Here is a 17,090-nt window from a genome sequence, read left to right as displayed (position 1 = left end):
AGGTTGTTACCGAAGAACCATGACCCACTGGTTTCCTGGTATTAGCGCAGTAAGTCGAAACAAAATCAATGCGTCCAACGTGGGCAAATATCCAATCCAACATGTAGTGCAACTGCATACTCGTGGTGTTCTGGCAAGCAGCTCCTAATTGATTAATAGAGCCATAATCATTTTTGTTGGGCAGCGTTGGATTTTTGATTAAACCCATGTTTCTTCCCATTTTTGTGTTGGACAAGTTACCTCTATTTAAACATAAGTGTCCGATTCTACAGCCATTTTCTGGCTGTCGGAACAAGAGGGGCAGCAAGTAGTGGTAAACATTTAAAAGTATTTTTGGACCGATTTAATGTGTCTTTAAATCCACATCTTTGCCATGCTTTAGGCCGCCGTACAGTTAAACTTACCTCCAGCCGGGGTGGCACATCTAATAAACGCGCCATAAATTGAGGCTAGGATTGAAGCCTATTGTGACGTAACGAGAGAAACGCGCCTGTCGGTGTTTTGACTTGAGCGAAAAAGAAAGATTGTTTGGAGAGAAAAAGAGCAGTAGTGGGAGGAGCGCGCATAACAACGGGACGGCTTCTTAGTTACCAGTGTTTGGCGCGCCTAGCATTCAGGTGTTTCGGCTGTGGATTGGGAAAAGGTGCAGTAACTTCGGTAAAACATTAATTGTTAGCCTGAGGGCATATCTGATAATTTGGTCAGAGTAGATATAATCACTGAGCTGGTTTCCTGAATATATAATAGGCAAAAAAGAACCCTTTTTCACGTTTGATGTTAGACTTTAGTGCCAATATTGGTGACATTGCAAGTGCGTTGCAGCTCATTACTTAGACCAAAATCAATCAAATATCTGCTGAAAGTACAGCTGCTGCTTGGTAAAGTGCGTTAATTGCCACTTGTTTCCAGTACACAAGTGGAATCATGAAACAACAGAAGTGGTATGTGAATGATGTTAGTATTGTTTAAACAGTTCGACAATCTGTTTTGCCCTTGTCACCAGTGCTTTTGTGATTATTTTACAATAAATTGTCCCACGGACGTCTATAAAGATAACCAGGGCTGGTACGCCACACTTCACAGATTTAAATAGAATCAGGCACAAACAACATAATCAGAGTGACCAAAAAGCAGAAACATTAACATATCTTCAATATTGTTTAACATGTGCGATACGGATTGCAGTGGACCTTCAATGTGCAATTTCCTATAACTAATTTTCAGAGTATGTTGTATGCTTGGAATATACGGGCTTGATGAAATTCCGTCTCACGGCTTATCGAGCTGAACAAGAGTCTGTTGTGTTTACTGTTTAAACATGAGTGAAAGGGGCTTGGGGCGCAATCACATGTAGCACTCCAAATCTGAACAATGCCGGTCTTAAGGGACATGACTTTTAAACGGGTCTTTAAATAACCCGACCAGCCATCCCCCCAACAACAACCTGGTAACGCTGGTCGCTTCATTGTTAATTTAATACTTTGCTTTCAATAAAAAACGACATTAGGGAAATCTGATTATTGCTTGAGAATGTTATTTCGAATGTAAAATAACTGTTTAAGACTCAATCGTAAAGTTGCATTGAAAAAAAAAATACGACAAAAAAGTTAAGTTACAAGTATTTGCTTTTGAACAGGTGGCATCGTCCACGGCCCTCGGGTTTCCTTAACTTCGGACACGACACCAAAGGCGGCACAGAATATGTGGACACCTACATTCGCCACAAAGTCCCACTCACCGAGTCCTTCAAGCCTTCAGAAGAAATGCGAAAGTCCGATGCCAAAGTTTCCGATCAAACCACATTCAGGTTTGCCGCCTTCAAAGGTTTTGAAGAATAATGAGATGCTGTTTTTAGTGATAACGATCCTAAAGTGAATCATGGTGTGGTATTACAATAGTGACCACTTACAGCACACACCTGCACGTGGTTTTCAAACCTTTTTGTTTTTAGGCATAATGCATAATGTAAGTCTTATTTGTTCGTTTGAAAAGCCTATAAACGTGGATATAGCACTTTGCCGCGTAGTTAACTGCAAATTTTGGCTTTAAATAGAAACGATTACATTCCACATCCACTTCCCAAACACGAGCCACATCCAAAGGAGCTATACCAGGCACCTGGCACTGCAATGGAGGGAGTGAGCATGTATAGGCAAGATTATCCAGGGCACAAGACCGATCCAATACAACTGGCCAAGCGAAAAGAAGGAAGAAGCATTCCTGCAGTCAAATTTGAAGCCAATCCTACTTATTCGAGTAAGTAGTATCAAAGTTATATAAGTTTTACCCATGGTGCTAAAACGGTCCGTCCGTCATGTAGGCGACTTCAAGAAATGGGCACTGCCTCCCCGCGTTAAGTTCGGACCTGAACAGGATTATAAGAAACCTGAAGTGAAGATGGACGGCACATCCACCTTTCAACAAGTAAGCCAGTTTTGCAAACACAAAATATACCCAAATATAGCAATGTAACTGTGCACAGTTTCCGAACAGAGCTCAGGCAAAACTAGTTTTAGCGGCAAATATATTTTAACGTCATTTTTTTCTGTTATTCAACAGGATTACATCCACCGTTACGCACCTCCGCGTGAATCGGCCAGACCGCCCAACGTGGCTTTCCAATCCGATGAGCCGATACAAAATTACACGGTGCACAGCGTCGATTTTGTGCCTCACGCTCTCGAGGCCAGGTCGCAGCGTGAAAAAGAGAAGTTTGTTCCACCCACTGTTCCCATGGAATCCATCACCACCTTCCGAACGGACTTCACGGGTCCAAGATCACTTCCAGCCGAAAGCATGCGTCCGTCCCAGGCTCACTTTGCTTCAAAAGATCCGCTTTCGACATCTTCCGAGTTCCGTGATCGCTTTGTTGCCTGGCCCGTCATTAGACCGCAGCGCCGCGAACCGCTAAAATATGCTGGTCCACAAGGAGACATGGAATTGATGACTACGCAACAAATTGATTTCCGATCCCACAATGCCAGGCCGGCGTCCCCTATTCGCCCTGCAGTGAGAAGAGCACAGACGATGCCCTTCGAAGGCGTGACGAATTACAGCAAGGACTTCAAGAAGTGGAACGTTCCTCGTACGCTTGGGAAGCCCAGACAAGAGATGCTTCATGGTGGAGGTATGTGTGCAATTTATGTAAACTTATTTACACCAGGTTCGATCTTAAAACCTTTACAGCACCTTGCAAATTTTCTTGCTTAAGTTTTTTACGCCATAGTTAGGTTTTTCGTATCGGGCAAAGTTTTGAAATTATAACGTTGATTTTTCAGGCAAATTCGAAGGATTGTCCACCACCAAACAACACTACATATCACACCGCGGTTCACATCCTGCACAGTCGTGCAAACCCGACAACAGAGCTTTCATGAGCGAATCGGCAATCGACGACAGAACCATCTACAAAGTAAGCTACATCCCTAAGCCGATGGACAGCGTGGAGAGGTATCCCACACCCGATTGGCTCAAGCAACAAGAAGATATCTGGCGTAGACAAGGCCTAATGTCACGGAGTGGCGCTCGCGGAATGACCCCGCGGGCCACCCCGACCGTACAAGTTGCTGCTTAGACGCAGATGTAATTACCTTAGGTTGTTAATTGTTCATGAGCTACATGGCAAATCGCGGTGTTTCATCAAGCCCTTTGTTTTCTGTTGTGTGAAAAAGCTATTACTTAGGGAATAAGTATTGTTCAATTTGTTGAAACGCGTTTACAACCGTCCTTTTTAAAGCAACGCAGACAATCAAAAATGAATAATTCAACGAAGTTTCTTTTGTTTAGTTAATTAGAAAATAAAAGGGCATAAATATTCCATTAGCAAAACCTCTGTACAGCCAAAAAGAACTAATTTGTGCCTGCTAGCTATTTTCACGAATTAGTAAGCATTCGCATACTTTTGATCATTTTCCGTTGCATACTAATTTGTACGTTGGAAGTAACTCTTCCAGTTTTTGCTTTTTGTACATAAGAATTTATTGACTCATGTTTCTACAGCTTATTATTGTTGTAAATATTGTTTATTATGTAGCCTTGTAATAATCGATTGAATAAGGCATCGCTAACGAAACTGCTCACTATAACTTAGGCGCAGACGAATAATTAATCACATTGTTAGGGCTTTGCTAACTTTGCTGCATATTTTTGCATGTGGGCCTTGCTAACTGCCGTTCTAGTAGTCGAGAAACAATTTCTGAGTGTAGTCGGGTCATTCAACACACAGTTAGTTATAGCGATGTACGATGTCGTTGGTGGTTTTACTTTTTTAATTAGTTGTGATTAACATTCCCAATTTGCACCCCTGTATTATTAAACTAACCGTTTATCACGATATATAATAAATGTTCAAATGAAACAGAGCTATGAAAAATGCGACAGGATGGGTTGATTGTATAAGCTGCAATAAAATAGACAAACAATCGCCATTTGGTGACAGTGTGAGGTGTGAGCCTTGTACGTTCTTAAAATGAAATGATTCTGGGCAAACTACGGTGAGATAGTTTTGCTTGGTTGGTCGCCATAAACATAATCGGAACAAGGTTAGTCTATGCAATACAAAAGAAAGCATTTATAACTTTAGCATCGCAACCTTGAGCCAACATTTGTGCATTCTTGGTAACAAAATACGCTTTTTATTTTTTTGCAGAGGGGGGTGGGGGGAAATGGCCTATTATTGTTGCCCTTCCTTGGCTAAGACAAAGGTCCCCAATATGTTAAACCTGGATCGTCTGTATCTTAATTAGCAAAAGCAACACACCTGTGCTCTTCTCAGCCAAGCCAAGAAATAAGGATAACGTTCAAACCAGGGAGTCGAACCGCTTGTCATATGGGTTCGGGTTCGGTTCGGGTTTACTTCGTTTTGTTTTTAAGGGTTCGGGTTCGGTTCCGGTTTTTAAAAATGTATATTTTCGGGTTCGGGTTTTGTTCCGGTTTGGACAAATTATCCGGTCCGAACCGGTTTGCGGTTTTTAAACCGGTTCAAATTTTTATTCGTTTTAATTTAATTCTACCCATTATCTACCTGGCCTTATCAAACTCCAAAAAAAATTTGCCCTTTCACTGTTATTTTTGACACGCCCTATAAGTGTTATCTCGCGTATTCTTTAGTGCGCTTTTTTGAAAAAATCACAAAACATAAAACAGACTGCATTTTTTACTGGTTCGGTTCCGGTTCGGGTCCAACGCCAAACAAAATATGGGGTTCAACTCCGGTTCGGGTTTTTAGAAAATCGTAATTAGCGGTTCGGGTTCGGTTCGGGTTTAATGAAATTAACCGCTCAAACCGGTTCGCAGGTTCGGGTTCAGTCCCGGTTCGACTTCCTGGTTCAAACTATATGCAAATAAGCCAAATTTAGTTTATATTTTTATTGGGAGTCAGTAACCGGATGGAAACGTTTCGCTCATACGAATCTGGTGCACGGTTAATTTTCGTTCGCGGGAACAAGCAAGGCCGAGGGAAGTAAAAGTAAATGCCTTACATCAGTCAGGTAAATGACATGGTCCGTTTTTAAACTATTAGCTATATTCTGTGAGTGTATGCACGACTTACGGATAGATTTGTTGCTAAGGTTTTGTTCAAATTCAAATACATTTCAACAGATATACAGCAGTAAGAAAATTTTTGTTTTTCTGCTGAATTGTAATAAATATTTGATTTTGACTTAAAGTAAACCATGGGCCAAAGAAAGGATGTTCGCATTGAACTGGGTGCCATTACGCAACACAACATCAAACAACTGAAAAGGCTTAATCAGTATATATTCCCTGTGTCATACAATGACAAATTTTATAAAGATGTTTTGGAAGTGGGTGAGCTCGCAAAACTTGCATTTTTTAATGACGTTGTTGTTGGGGCTGTTTGTTGTCGAGTGGATGTACATGATGGAGTTCGACGCTTGTATATTATGACTTTAGGATGCCTGGCACCTTACCGAAGACAAGGACTTGGAACTGTTCTTCTTAAACATATATTTCAAATTTGTGAAAGTGATGGAAAGTTTCGCAGTATTTTTCTTCATGTTCAAATCAACAATGATTCAGCTATTAATTTTTACAAGCACTTCGGGTTTGAAATTGTTGAGACCAAGGAAAGTTATTACAAGCGAATTCAGCCATCAGATGCTTACGTTCTCGAGAAAAAACTCTAGACATTTTTGCAACAATTTATGTTATGAATGCATTTAGAACATTGACAGATTTCATACTGCATTGCATGATGTTGACTGAATCAATAGTCATTCTTGTGGGGAAGGAAGGGCTGTTTTAAACAAATGTTTTTTTAAAAGAAATACTGAAAGTTTTACTGCATTTATCTACATTTGTTACATGTGTGATTTTGATGTGAAACATGACCGTCTATGTAACATTTCCTTGCTGCTAATTTTCATCCATATTTTGAAACTGCACCTAAATTATTACTTTTTTGTTGCTAGTGTAAGTTGGTACAAAAGTTGCAAGCAATGACTACATTATACCTGACTTTATAAACTCATTTTGTGAAATGCCACCCAAAGCTAAGGGTAAAGGTAAAGCACCAAAAGGTCATGTGCTGTGTGCAGAACTTCCAGAAGGAACAATTTTGAAAGACTTAAGAAAAAATACTTGGAAAGTTGGTAATTCAATTGGATCTGGTGGATTTGGGCTTATTTACTTGGGTATGATTTTTGCATGCATGCTTGTATGACAACAATATAACATATCTATGTCCAATAAACATAATTCTCATGTGGAAACAGGAACTGAGAATACCTGTGTCATAACACATGCAAATTGCCTGCACTTTGTATTAAAGCAAGCAGAATTCACAACACATTTTGCCATTTGTTCCTATTTGATTCATCCACATTGTAGTGATTATTATCTGATCCGTTTTTGTTTTGATTTAAACTTTGTGTTGCAATAACAACAATGCCTAATTCTATTTTGTAGCCAATGAAGAAACAAAAGCAGCTAATGAGAGTTCACCATATGTCATAAAAATAGTAAGAAGACTTGTGTAGAAATACCTTGTGACATTTTTTTTTGCCTAACTGCACATGTATTTGTGCAATGCAAATTTTTGTATTTGCCAATATCTACTTTTCCAAACTGTGGAAACTTGTTTAATCCCGTTTTACTTAGATAGCAGTGCTTCCTCCCACCTACTAATAATCTCTAGTATGCCTGCCCTGAAAGGTGGTTTAAAAGGAAATAGTTATCAGTTTTGCCTGTCCATCAACTTGTGTTGATTTATTATGTTAAAATTGACATATTTGATGTTTATCAATTCACCAGCAAAATATTGTTAATGTTTTTGTAGGAACCAGAAAGCAATGGTCCATTATTTTGTGAATTAGCATTCTACAACAGAGCTGCAAGGGCAGAACAAAGTGAGTGAACGATTTTTTTGGTTGTTTCTTGTAATGCAGCAATACCCTTATTTGCAGTTGAAGAATGGGCCAAAAAACACAAGCGTTCTTTCGTTGGTGTGCCAAAATACATAGCACAAGGTCGCCATGAACAAAGTGGGGAAAACCTCCGGTTTATGGTTATGCCAAGATGTGGGACAGATCTACATAAATTATGGCTAAAAGCCGGTAAAAGTTTTAAAAGGGCAACTGTTGCCAAAATTGCAATACAAATGGTAAACAACTATATAATATCACTTTGGTACTAGAAAAAAATCAAATAGTCATTTTACAGATTGATGCACTGGAGTATATCCACAGCAAGGAGTACATTCATGCTGATATTAAAGGATCCAATATTCTATGTGACAGCAAGGACCCAAATAAGGTAAGAATACTTTTTTGTTTTTGTACATATAATTAATAACTTAGTTATTTCTGAAGTTTTCTTTTCTTGCAATCACCAGCTTCTACTTGTGGACTATGGTCTTGCCAACAAATATGCAACTGACAGAGGCCACAAGGATTTTAAACCAGATCCCAAGAAGGCACACAATGGTACCATTGAATACACAAGTTGCGATGCACATCTTGGTGCCAGTAAGTGCATTTGCAATACTATATTGCAACAAAATGTCAAAAAAACATCACAAGAACCAATTGTACAGGTCCTTCCAGGCGGGGTGATTTTGAGATCCTTGGATTTGTCTTGTTGCATTGGATATGTGGTCATTTGCCATGGGAAGACAACCTGAAAGACTGCAACAAAGTTCGTGACCAGAAAATCCAGAGCATGAAGAATGTGCAAAGTTTTGTAAAAAAGTTGTGTCCTACCGAAACACCTGGTAAGTCTGGACTTCAATTCTGTTTTTTCTGCTGTTAGGCAATATGTTTTATGTATTTGCAGATGAAATTGTCCAATTTCTTACATATGCTGGAGACATGAAATACGAAGAAGAACCAGATTATGAAATGACAAGAAATATTTTTAAAAAGGCTCTAAAAAGTTTTGGGGTCGAACTACAGTCACCTCTTGACTTTTCATCTGAAACTTCACAAACAACAATGAAACCACCACCAAAGAAAGCCCGAAAAGTACAAAGATAAGAATAAGTGCATACATTCATGCAAAGTGTGGCAACTGTAAAGCAAATTACACCGAATGTTTTCTCAGTTGTTGGTAATGTTTATTTTTAAACCATTGTCGATGTGTTACGTGTTTGTAAGGTCAAAGCTGCAAAGCCTCTGCGAAGCAAAACCAACACTCTTGATATAAGTGAATCAGATGAAACAATGGATTCATCAGATACCGGAGCTCGGCGTTTGGGCAAGAGGCGTAGCACTGAGAGGTCAAACAAGAACGCAGCCAACAGTTCATCAGGAAGTGAATGGGAGTCCCGTCCAGCTTGCAAAAAAGCTAAATCGAGAACACTGAAAAAGGCAATTTACGTTCCCAGTGATGTAAGTGACGTTGATACTAAGGAAGAATCTTCAAGTGACGATGAATCGTTTGTGCCGACCAAGAAACAACGTAAACCTGCGACCAAGAAAGCCACCCAAAAGGTGCCTTGTGTTAGTGCTCACCAGCAAAAAAATACGAAAGTAAAGCCTCAAATGAAGTCAACGAGTGCAGTGAGGTATATGGAAATTAATTTATTTGATGTTTTGCAGAAAGATTTTTCGCCTTTTTTCATTGCAGGTTAAGGTCGTCGACCTCATCCCCTTCGAGTGGTCTTGACGATGCCACAGTAGAAAGTACTTCATCTTCGAAATCGAATACAAACACCGATGTTACCTCGCCAATACAACCGACAAAAGACCTGAAGTATGTTGAATGACTTTTTAACAACTCATAACCGTTGTACCTCAAACCACAACCACTGATGATCGCTATTTAGAAAAAAGGCACGAAGCAGCCGATACTCTATGGCCCCGCTCCATACAAAACCGGTTTTAACTGAAAATGACCAGCTAACAGGAACATATTCAGGAAAACATCCAGGTATAGTATGTCCACAACTTAAATCTGCATGTCAAGTTCGTGTTTGTAATTGCTACAAAATTTTGCAGTAATAAAACGCAAGAGGAAAGTGAATGTTCCAAAAGCCAACGCTGAAACCCAGACCACTCCATCACTGAAAAGAACGCAGTCAAGAAAATGATATATGTATTGGATATTTTATGTCTATTGTAAAAACGTATCCATTTTGTTTGTGTAATAAACTTTCAGACACATTCCGTAGTTTTGATCGTTTTAGTAAATTCTCATTGGGTGTTGCCAAACCAATTCGTTGAATATATTTTGGTTTGTTGCAGACAACTAACTAGAGAACCAAAACGAAGTTTTATAATTACTAACAGAAAAATTTTAGTGCAGTAGTCCACTAAGTTTGAAAGAAACGAAATGTTAGCTGTCAGTATTTTATACTCTCGAAATTCTGGTTTGAAAAACTATATATTTCAAGCCCAATTCTTACGCATATCAAATGTTATTAGTGTTTAGTGCTCTTGGGTTCCACGGTATTCTTTTTATTGGGCTTAGGAAACACACGTTTTAGAAGGGATATTAAAAGGCGAATTTTTTAATTGTAGAAACAAAACAACAGAAGGGTTACCCAACTGTGGTTAGGTTAAAATTTACAAAATGTATGGGGCACAAAAAACAAACTTTGAAGATTAATGGACCCCATAGGTACATATATGAAGGCCTCAGGGGGTTAAAAATGTCAATTCTTTAGCAACTCAACGTTGGACAATTTACACAACATTGCACATCAGCAAGAACAAATTTTCACCATGTCTTGCCTGACTGCAAAGCATTTGTTCTGTTGCATACAAAATGTTTTTATTTGACAAAATATGTTGTGATACATTTACAAGACTTGCAGAAGTTCAGCACAAAATTATTGCACAAATAGGAGGCAGGATGGGTAAGGATAACACTTGGAAATACAGAAATTTACAGTTAATCAAGGCTCAAAATAATCAATATATTGCACTAAAATTGAAACAAAAGAGATAGAAAATAATTAGTAAAAGCAATGCCACAATGGTTGTAAATATCATCAATATTTGTGTCATTCAGGTCTTCACAATAGAAACATGTTATTGCATGTCATATCAAATGATTGCTACATACAGTAAGTCTTGTTTTTGTTGTCAAATTATTGAATCCTTTTTTTAAATCTGTCACTCTTTGTAATTTGGGTTTATGATTGAATTGCCAGGTAGGACCTCATTGGCCACTATTCCTGCTGTGTCCCTTGAAGAACCAAAACCAGCATTTGTTGCAGGTGGGCCCACAGTAGACCCTTCGGATCGCAGTGCACGATTCCGACGGTAATGCAACAATGCTAACCCACTGAGCAGGAACCATTCAAACACACAGAACCAGGAAGCAGACTAAAAATAAAGCAGTCTAATAAACAATGCCCACACATATACTTTATAGGTATGTTCATACCTGAGCAGTTGTAGAGTAGGAGTAAAAATTGCTGCCATCCAGTTTAACATATTCTGTTTTGTCAACAAAGTACCATTCCTTTGGTACAGTTTGACCGTCTTTGCAACTTCTACAAATGGACATTTACATAAATACATACTATATGTGGTATTTTTATGTTGTACAATTAGCTATTAGGTTGTTACATACCACGATAAGAAAAGCAAAATTTAGCCAAGGTGATTTGCATTCTAAAATGCTTATTGTTATAAATAGTTGGTATATAGTTACTTGATGGTGCCACCTTTGACTGTGGCACAAAACTGGGAGACTCCTACACTAAGAACACAAGAGCTAATGAATTTCAGAACTAACAGAAGAGCATTGAACATCATTGCTGGAAGCACCCACATTTGTGACCTGCAACAATGGTAAAAATATTTTTTGTCACACGAACAATTTTTTAATGGAAGGTAACATACGCATTTTCCATTGAATTGTAAAGAGCATAAAATGTGTAGCCACCATACAGCAATGGAAAGAGGACAGTAACAATGGTCAAGTATGTGCAGAACTCGCATGTTGATGCTGATCCAAAAGAAGCGACATACATGGTTTTGTTTGCTTGGTATTCTGCCTTCCCAGACAGTATGCAATGACCTTTGAAGTCATCCTAAAATTTGAATTTTGCAATGAAAAGATATCTCCATGGTATATAAAGAAATCAAATGCTTACCTGCATCAAACCAACAGGAACAGATGACACAATTTCAGTTATTGCTGTTGCTAAATATATTAAAATAGCAGGACCAAGTATAAAGTCCACTTTTGGACAGGCCATTTGATGGTGAAATAAAAAAATGAACAACCGAAACACTACAACCTTGCAAAAAACAAAACATCATTTTTATAGAAATGCCTATATACAATAGGGGCCATGAACCTTTTAGATGTGTAGATTTTTGGTTCTATAACTGCCAATTTTATGTCAATTTGCAAAGAATCATAATATCAATATAATATCCCCCCTATTTTTTTTCAAGCAAGTCCGCTGTGGCGAGTCTCCAGTTCCATCCAACATTTAAAGTCGTTAAGTATTTAACTTGCTTGTTTGTTGACCCTGGATGCTTACCATTAACACAATAATAATGACAATCCAAACCAAATGACTCAAGTTGGCAACGTTAACGCAAGAAGCAACCTATCTGCAAAGTACTGTGTACTGGCGCAGCCCGTCGCTCAGGATTGTAAAGTGATTATGACGTCACTTTTCCGTCCCAATAGGAATATTTCCTCAAAGATCCCGACAGCTTCTCGGCCAACGTAAAAAATATTTTTTACCGCAAATGTATTTAAGTTTCAGCACTTACTGAAGGCGTCTGATGGCTTCGCTTTACTCTCTGGCAGTGGCACAAGATACCAAAATGATTGCAGTTAAAAGTGCACTCGATTAGCAATTACATGACAATACTCTATTGTCAGCCATTTGTCTGATGCTTGTTCCACCGACCATTCGATTTCAAATTCAAGTTATTAAAAAATCACAAACAAACCACAGATACAGCTTTCTTCACTCCGTTCTGCGACCTTGTCATGTGCTACCAATGATATATTGTTTATTTATTACAAAGGCATACCACAATGCTGACCAGACTAGTTGGTGCTTTAAATCAATACTTTTATTACACTGTCAAAACCAGTAATTGGAAACTTTTCAGTTGAAAACAGATCACAAAATAAGGGATAAGGTCTTTTTCTGTTTAGCAATACCAATCTTCTTCATAGCCAACGCCAGGTGTCCATTGAGTTTTCTTGTTGTGAAAAAGGGAATGATTTCCATCTCCCCATGGAAATGCCTATGTCAATGTAAAAAAATCGCAGTGATGGAATTAAAATATGGAAACTAGAGCAACATTTGTACCTTTGTTCTGATAGTCAAATGAGCATATGGAGCATACTCTTTTCGGTGATGTGATTTGTGCTTTTGCTCAAGCATGTAAGCATTGACAGCTGCCAAACCAACTGCCATTGGCACAGCAGTGAAACTGAGAGTCCTCATTAAAGCTGATAAAAAGATTTTGAACTCTAAGTTAATATGGTGGTGTTTAAAATCAAACATCACAAGTAAACTTTTAATCCATTTAGTAATTGTATAGTACGCCAGGCCTAATGAAAGCATTTTCCTGAACCAGTCTTCTAAGCATTCCCATTAGGCAAGGCATTGGAACCCACAACAGAAGATTATCCAGGGCTGGCATCTACCAACAAGTGATCTTGTGCAAACAAGCATACTTACTGTGTGTTTTCTGAAGGCTTTCAGCACTCTTACCAGAAGAATTCCTCACATTTTGCAACATAGGAACAACTACTTTTTGTCTTAAAATATAAGCCATGTCTATTCAATTGTTTGACCTGCAAAGAAGTATTTTTTGATTTCATGCAGAATCTTTCTTGACCAAACGCGTATAACAAACCAGTGTTAGACAGAAAAAAGATACGGACAAAACAATATGTGTCCCCTTCAGGGAACCCATAACAATGGTCAGTGCACCCTGTTTATGCACTGTAGGAAAATCTGATAATATCTTGCACTGCATATAGCTTAACAGTTGGATTGCATTTCATGCAATAAGCAAATTAAGGATAAGGATATTTCCTTTAAACAAGGATTTTAAGAACCCGTTATCACATGGTTCATATTGGGAACTGGAGTTCCTTTATTTCCCAGCTTTTATTTTCCCAATTCGAAAAAACAAACAAACTTCCCCAAGATCCTGAAAAGTGGTATGTTAAAAGCCAAAAAAATTTTTACAATGCAAAAGAGAATACTTTTTAATATTTACCCAACCACTTTTGTATTTTTGTAAATGAAGTTGTTCAAATCAGGGAGTCGAACCGGAACTGAACCCGCAAAACGGTTTGAGCGGTTAACTTCATTAAACCCGAACCGCTAATAACGATTTTCTAAAAACCCGAACCGGAGTTGCACCCCATATTTTGTTTGGGCAACCGGAACCAAGCCAGTAAAAAATGCAGTCGGTTTTATATTTTGTGATTTTTTTAAAACAGTGCAGTAAAGAATACGCGAGATAACACTTATAGGGCGTGTCAAAAATAACAGTGCAGGGGCAAATTTTTTTTGGAGTTTGATAAGGCCAGGTAGATGATAGGTAGAATTAAATTAAAACGAATAAAAATTTGAACCGGTTTTAAAACCGCAAACCGGTTCGGACCGGAAAATTTGCTCAAACCGGAACAAAACCTGAAAATATACATTTTTAAAAACCGGAACCGAACCCGAACCCTTAAAAACAGGACGAAGTGAACCCGAACCGAACCTGGACCCATATGACAAGCGGTTCGACTCCCTGGTTCAAATAGTGGATTATGGCAGGTTTTCTGAAAAAGTGCATGTCAAGGTCAGCTGATTTTTATATATAGCAGCCATAATCAAAAAAGGCAAACATCCACTTGAAACAAGAAAGTAAAACAAGATTGAAGAGCATAATTTCATAAATTCAAGTATTTTGCAAATGAGACATAAAAAGGCACAAGAATATTCTGAATCACTGTGACTTATTGCAAATATAATAATGTTCACATTTGGTAATCTTTTTTTGTTAATGAAATCCCCTTTCAAGTAAAGCAAATGTGACAATTCAGGGTCATTAAAATCAGATCAAGTTTTTTTCTGGTGAAGTTTGTTTTTTGTTTTACAAAAAAGAAATGGAATACAGCGACCGATTTAGTGGTTTTTATGTTGAATTTTCCTAATGTTCACATTTATACATAATATTTTTCATTGATGCTGGTAGTAATAAACTGTTTATATTGATTGTTTTATGTTTTAATTTTTACACAAAATTTCTGTGTGCAGTGAAAAAAATACAAAAAATTTCTTGAAATGTAACTGCCATACTTTGCAGACTGGCTATATGGCTATATATAGTAACAAATTAGTTTTGTCTGTTATACTTATTTGTATTTGTATAACAGTAGTGTCACTGCCATATCCAAAACAACAAGTTGAATGTATGCAGCAAAATCTGAAACAGGTTGTTCCTTGATTTTAGGGCATTATGTTGCATATCTTTTTCATAAATAGACATTATTACTATTACACTTATGGCGTTTAAATAAATTAAACACTTATGGCGTTTAAATAAATTAATGCAGAATGTTCAACCAAACCAAAACCAATTCTATTGTTTGATAACAATGTGCCAATAAAAGATCAGCATACAACCATGCGTTTTAATTAACGCATACCTTACCATAGGCAAGGCAATATACAAAACACAGTTACACTAGATTTATAATGTTTGTTAATTGAATCAACTTCGCTTCATTTACTTTAGGAAAAGTAATGTTAACTGCACGTACGATGTTTCACACAATTCCAATAAAGTCTGGACATCTTAACTGACATATTTAAAAAAATATATATTAAACTTATTAGAAAAAGTTCGATAAAAACAACTTTTTGCAGTGCATTCAGCCACCTTTAACGATTATTCACGGTCGTTTTGCTTGACTGAATACTAAATAAATGACATTGACCATGTCAGCAGAAGACGACTTTCGGTAATTTCTTTGTTTATAGTTCTTCACAAATTATTCCACGAAATTTACATTTCCACGCAAAATATTATTTTTATAATAAATAATATTATTCGTTTTGTCTGAAAACTGTTGTAAAATGTCCATTGGTGACACTTTGCGTCCTCTGCTTGTTACGTTTTTGTAAAAACAAAAAAGCTGACGTGACTGAGATTGTGCAAAAAAGGAAAGGCAATAAATTTAATCTGCCAGTCTAACTCTAAACACCAGAAGTAGTTGTTAATTTTTTGATTCTCTTGGTTGTTAATTGCTTGCATATCTCCACAGTGTTGTTTAAGAGCGATCGGGTAATACGCATGGTACTTGCGCAAGCATGATCATACTTTGAAAAGCGTCGTTGCTCTTTCGACAATTATTAAAGAGACATCGCTGCCGAAACTGCATGAAACATCACGTTGCAGCAAAAAAAACAACAACAACAAAACATTATTCATACAAGGGCGGATCCACAAATTCTCTCTAGCTAGGCCAGAGGTGCACAACCTGCGGTCGGGGATTGCGTACAGATTTATGCGGCTGTGCACGTGCATGCTAAATTACGTATTACTGCAGTGCTTTAATTGAAAAGTTTTTTATGAAACTGAGAAACATGGAACAAGAAGCAAAGCAATATATATAGTGACGTCATAAACAGTTAAAGAATGAGCTACAAATCGTTTAGTCAAATGCGCTAAATTGGAGCTTGTGACCTATATGTGGCCCTCGCATGTTCGTTTGAATTTTATCCGGCCCGTCGTGAAGTTGTTTGGTGACCCCTGTTTTATGCAAATGAGGGGGACCTTGATACGTATAATGTTCGAAAACAGTGGTTCTCAAACCTTTTATAATTTTTTCAAAACTGTGTCTTTGCCACTATATAGAAAAACGAAAGTTGATCGCAGGTTTCTAGCTAGTTATGCAAAATTGCGCATAACAATGATCCAAAGACTGCTTGTGACATCACCAACAAGACAAAAAACATTACGATTGTGCGCAATTTTTAGTTGTCATACAATAAAGGTTATTGTTTAGCAATGAAATACTCGATTCTCAATTCTACTTTGATTTAAACTGATTCAGTGGCACAGATTGACGCCAAATAAGATTATAAAAGTACTTCAACCTTTTCGCTGCCCCCTCCTCCCCCCCCCCCCCCCCCCCCCCCCAAAAAAAATGTCTCACGGACCCCTAAAGAACCGCGGACTCTGTTTGAGAACCGCTGTTCTAAAGGAACCCGGAAAATGTCTGGCATCATCAGGGTTTTTTAAGGTTTGGTTTGGGTGACCGCTAAGTAGTTTAAAGAGACCGCAAGTGTTTCATTTAAATACCAAAAAATAGCCATATTTGCTTATTTGGGAAACCGCTGGAGAAATTTGGGGGACCGTTTCGGTCTGGGCATCATCATATTGTTTTTCTCTTAAGGGTCCTGTATGGATCAATAATAAGTTTACTTTAGCAAAATTGGTGGTCAAATCATCAATGGACCCACGTCAGTTCCGATACATATACACCATGCAACAAGTTTACTTTTGTTTTTGTTGTTTTTTTGTGTTTTTTTGCTTCTTACTATAAACTACACATCCGTTTTCGCCACTGACCAGGCACTGTATTTATTACACGCGTATTTCAGTTTAAAGATGCAAAGAAAGTAGTCCTAATGA

General features: G+C 37.9%; 5 protein-coding genes across 5 annotated transcripts; 3 read left to right on the top strand and 2 right to left on the bottom strand.

Moving 5' to 3' along the window:
* The first annotated feature begins 600 nt into the window (after window positions 1-600).
* LOC145213377 (stabilizer of axonemal microtubules 1-like) lies at window positions 601-4,361 on the top strand. Its single transcript, XM_080081625.1, has 6 exons — window positions 601-941; window positions 1,637-1,807; window positions 2,054-2,256; window positions 2,321-2,424; window positions 2,560-3,127; window positions 3,279-4,361. The coding sequence occupies exons 1-6, from the start codon at window positions 925-927 to the stop codon at window positions 3,572-3,574; spliced, it is 1,359 nt and encodes a 452-aa protein (XP_079937751.1). The 5' UTR covers window positions 601-924; the 3' UTR covers window positions 3,575-4,361.
* A 1,206-nt stretch (window positions 4,362-5,567) lies between these two features.
* Window positions 5,568-6,434, top strand: LOC145213375 (N-alpha-acetyltransferase 50-like). Its single transcript, XM_080081623.1, has one exon. The coding sequence runs from the start codon at window positions 5,676-5,678 to the stop codon at window positions 6,147-6,149; it is 474 nt and encodes a 157-aa protein (XP_079937749.1). The 5' UTR covers window positions 5,568-5,675; the 3' UTR covers window positions 6,150-6,434.
* A 65-nt stretch (window positions 6,435-6,499) lies between these two features.
* LOC145213373 (serine/threonine-protein kinase VRK1-like) lies at window positions 6,500-9,626 on the top strand. The gene is made up of 12 exons (XM_080081621.1): window positions 6,500-6,656; window positions 6,931-6,983; window positions 7,301-7,370; window positions 7,428-7,624; window positions 7,684-7,776; window positions 7,856-7,988; window positions 8,057-8,233; window positions 8,296-8,483; window positions 8,616-9,025; window positions 9,088-9,213; window positions 9,287-9,390; window positions 9,459-9,626. Exons 1-12 carry the CDS (start codon window positions 6,503-6,505, stop codon window positions 9,548-9,550), a joined length of 1,797 nt encoding a protein of 598 aa, XP_079937747.1. The 5' UTR covers window positions 6,500-6,502; the 3' UTR covers window positions 9,551-9,626.
* A 585-nt stretch (window positions 9,627-10,211) lies between these two features.
* On the bottom strand, window positions 10,212-12,413 carry LOC145213374 (transmembrane protein 179B-like). The gene is made up of 5 exons (XM_080081622.1): window positions 11,567-12,413; window positions 11,313-11,503; window positions 11,122-11,250; window positions 10,852-10,960; window positions 10,212-10,790 (listed from the first exon to the last, which is right to left on the bottom strand). Exons 1-5 carry the CDS (start codon window positions 11,669-11,671, stop codon window positions 10,578-10,580), a joined length of 747 nt encoding a protein of 248 aa, XP_079937748.1. The 5' UTR covers window positions 11,672-12,413; the 3' UTR covers window positions 10,212-10,577.
* A 78-nt stretch (window positions 12,414-12,491) lies between these two features.
* Window positions 12,492-13,635, bottom strand: LOC145213376 (cytochrome c oxidase subunit 6A, mitochondrial-like). Its single transcript, XM_080081624.1, has 3 exons — window positions 13,127-13,635; window positions 12,752-12,894; window positions 12,492-12,686 (listed from the first exon to the last, which is right to left on the bottom strand). The coding sequence occupies exons 1-3, from the start codon at window positions 13,221-13,223 to the stop codon at window positions 12,591-12,593; spliced, it is 336 nt and encodes a 111-aa protein (XP_079937750.1). The 5' UTR covers window positions 13,224-13,635; the 3' UTR covers window positions 12,492-12,590.
* Window positions 13,636-17,090: the final 3,455 nt, after the last annotated feature.

The sequence above is a fragment of the Phallusia mammillata genome, chromosome 2, assembly GCF_965637545.1.
Source record: "Phallusia mammillata chromosome 2, kaPhaMamm4.hap1.1, whole genome shotgun sequence".
Classification (NCBI taxonomy): domain Eukaryota; kingdom Metazoa; phylum Chordata; class Ascidiacea; order Phlebobranchia; family Ascidiidae; genus Phallusia; species Phallusia mammillata.
Note: the sequence above shows the minus strand (reverse complement) of the source record. Positions and strands in the feature narration are given on the sequence as shown.

Excerpts from the sequence above, each read along its gene's own strand:
- LOC145213376 (XM_080081624.1), bottom strand. The coding sequence starts at position 13,223 with ATGGCTTATATTTTAAGACAAAAAGTAGTTGTTCCTATGTTGCAAAAT. Across the intron at positions 12,895-13,126 it reads AAGCCTTCAGAAAACACACA|CTTTAATGAGGACTCTCAGT; the intron begins GTAAGTATGCTT and ends TCTTTTTATCAG. Across the intron at positions 12,687-12,751 it reads ATTTGACTATCAGAACAAAG|GCATTTCCATGGGGAGATGG; the intron begins GTACAAATGTTG and ends ACATTGACATAG.
- LOC145213374 (XM_080081622.1), bottom strand. The coding sequence starts at position 11,671 with ATGGCCTGTCCAAAAGTGGACTTTATACTTGGTCCTGCTATTTTAATA. Across the intron at positions 11,504-11,566 it reads TTCCTGTTGGTTTGATGCAG|GATGACTTCAAAGGTCATTG; the intron begins GTAAGCATTTGA and ends TTCAAATTTTAG. Across the intron at positions 10,961-11,121 it reads GTCAAAGGTGGCACCATCAA|AAGTTGCAAAGACGGTCAAA; the intron begins GTAACTATATAC and ends GTCCATTTGTAG.
- LOC145213375 (XM_080081623.1), top strand. The coding sequence starts at position 5,676 with ATGGGCCAAAGAAAGGATGTTCGCATTGAACTGGGTGCCATTACGCAA.
- LOC145213373 (XM_080081621.1), top strand. The coding sequence starts at position 6,503 with ATGCCACCCAAAGCTAAGGGTAAAGGTAAAGCACCAAAAGGTCATGTG. Across the intron at positions 7,625-7,683 it reads CCAAAATTGCAATACAAATG|ATTGATGCACTGGAGTATAT; the intron begins GTAAACAACTAT and ends GTCATTTTACAG. Across the intron at positions 9,026-9,087 it reads AAGTCAACGAGTGCAGTGAG|GTTAAGGTCGTCGACCTCAT; the intron begins GTATATGGAAAT and ends TTTTCATTGCAG.
- LOC145213377 (XM_080081625.1), top strand. Across the intron at positions 2,425-2,559 it reads GCACATCCACCTTTCAACAA|GATTACATCCACCGTTACGC; the intron begins GTAAGCCAGTTT and ends GTTATTCAACAG. Across the intron at positions 3,128-3,278 it reads AGAGATGCTTCATGGTGGAG|GCAAATTCGAAGGATTGTCC; the intron begins GTATGTGTGCAA and ends TTGATTTTTCAG.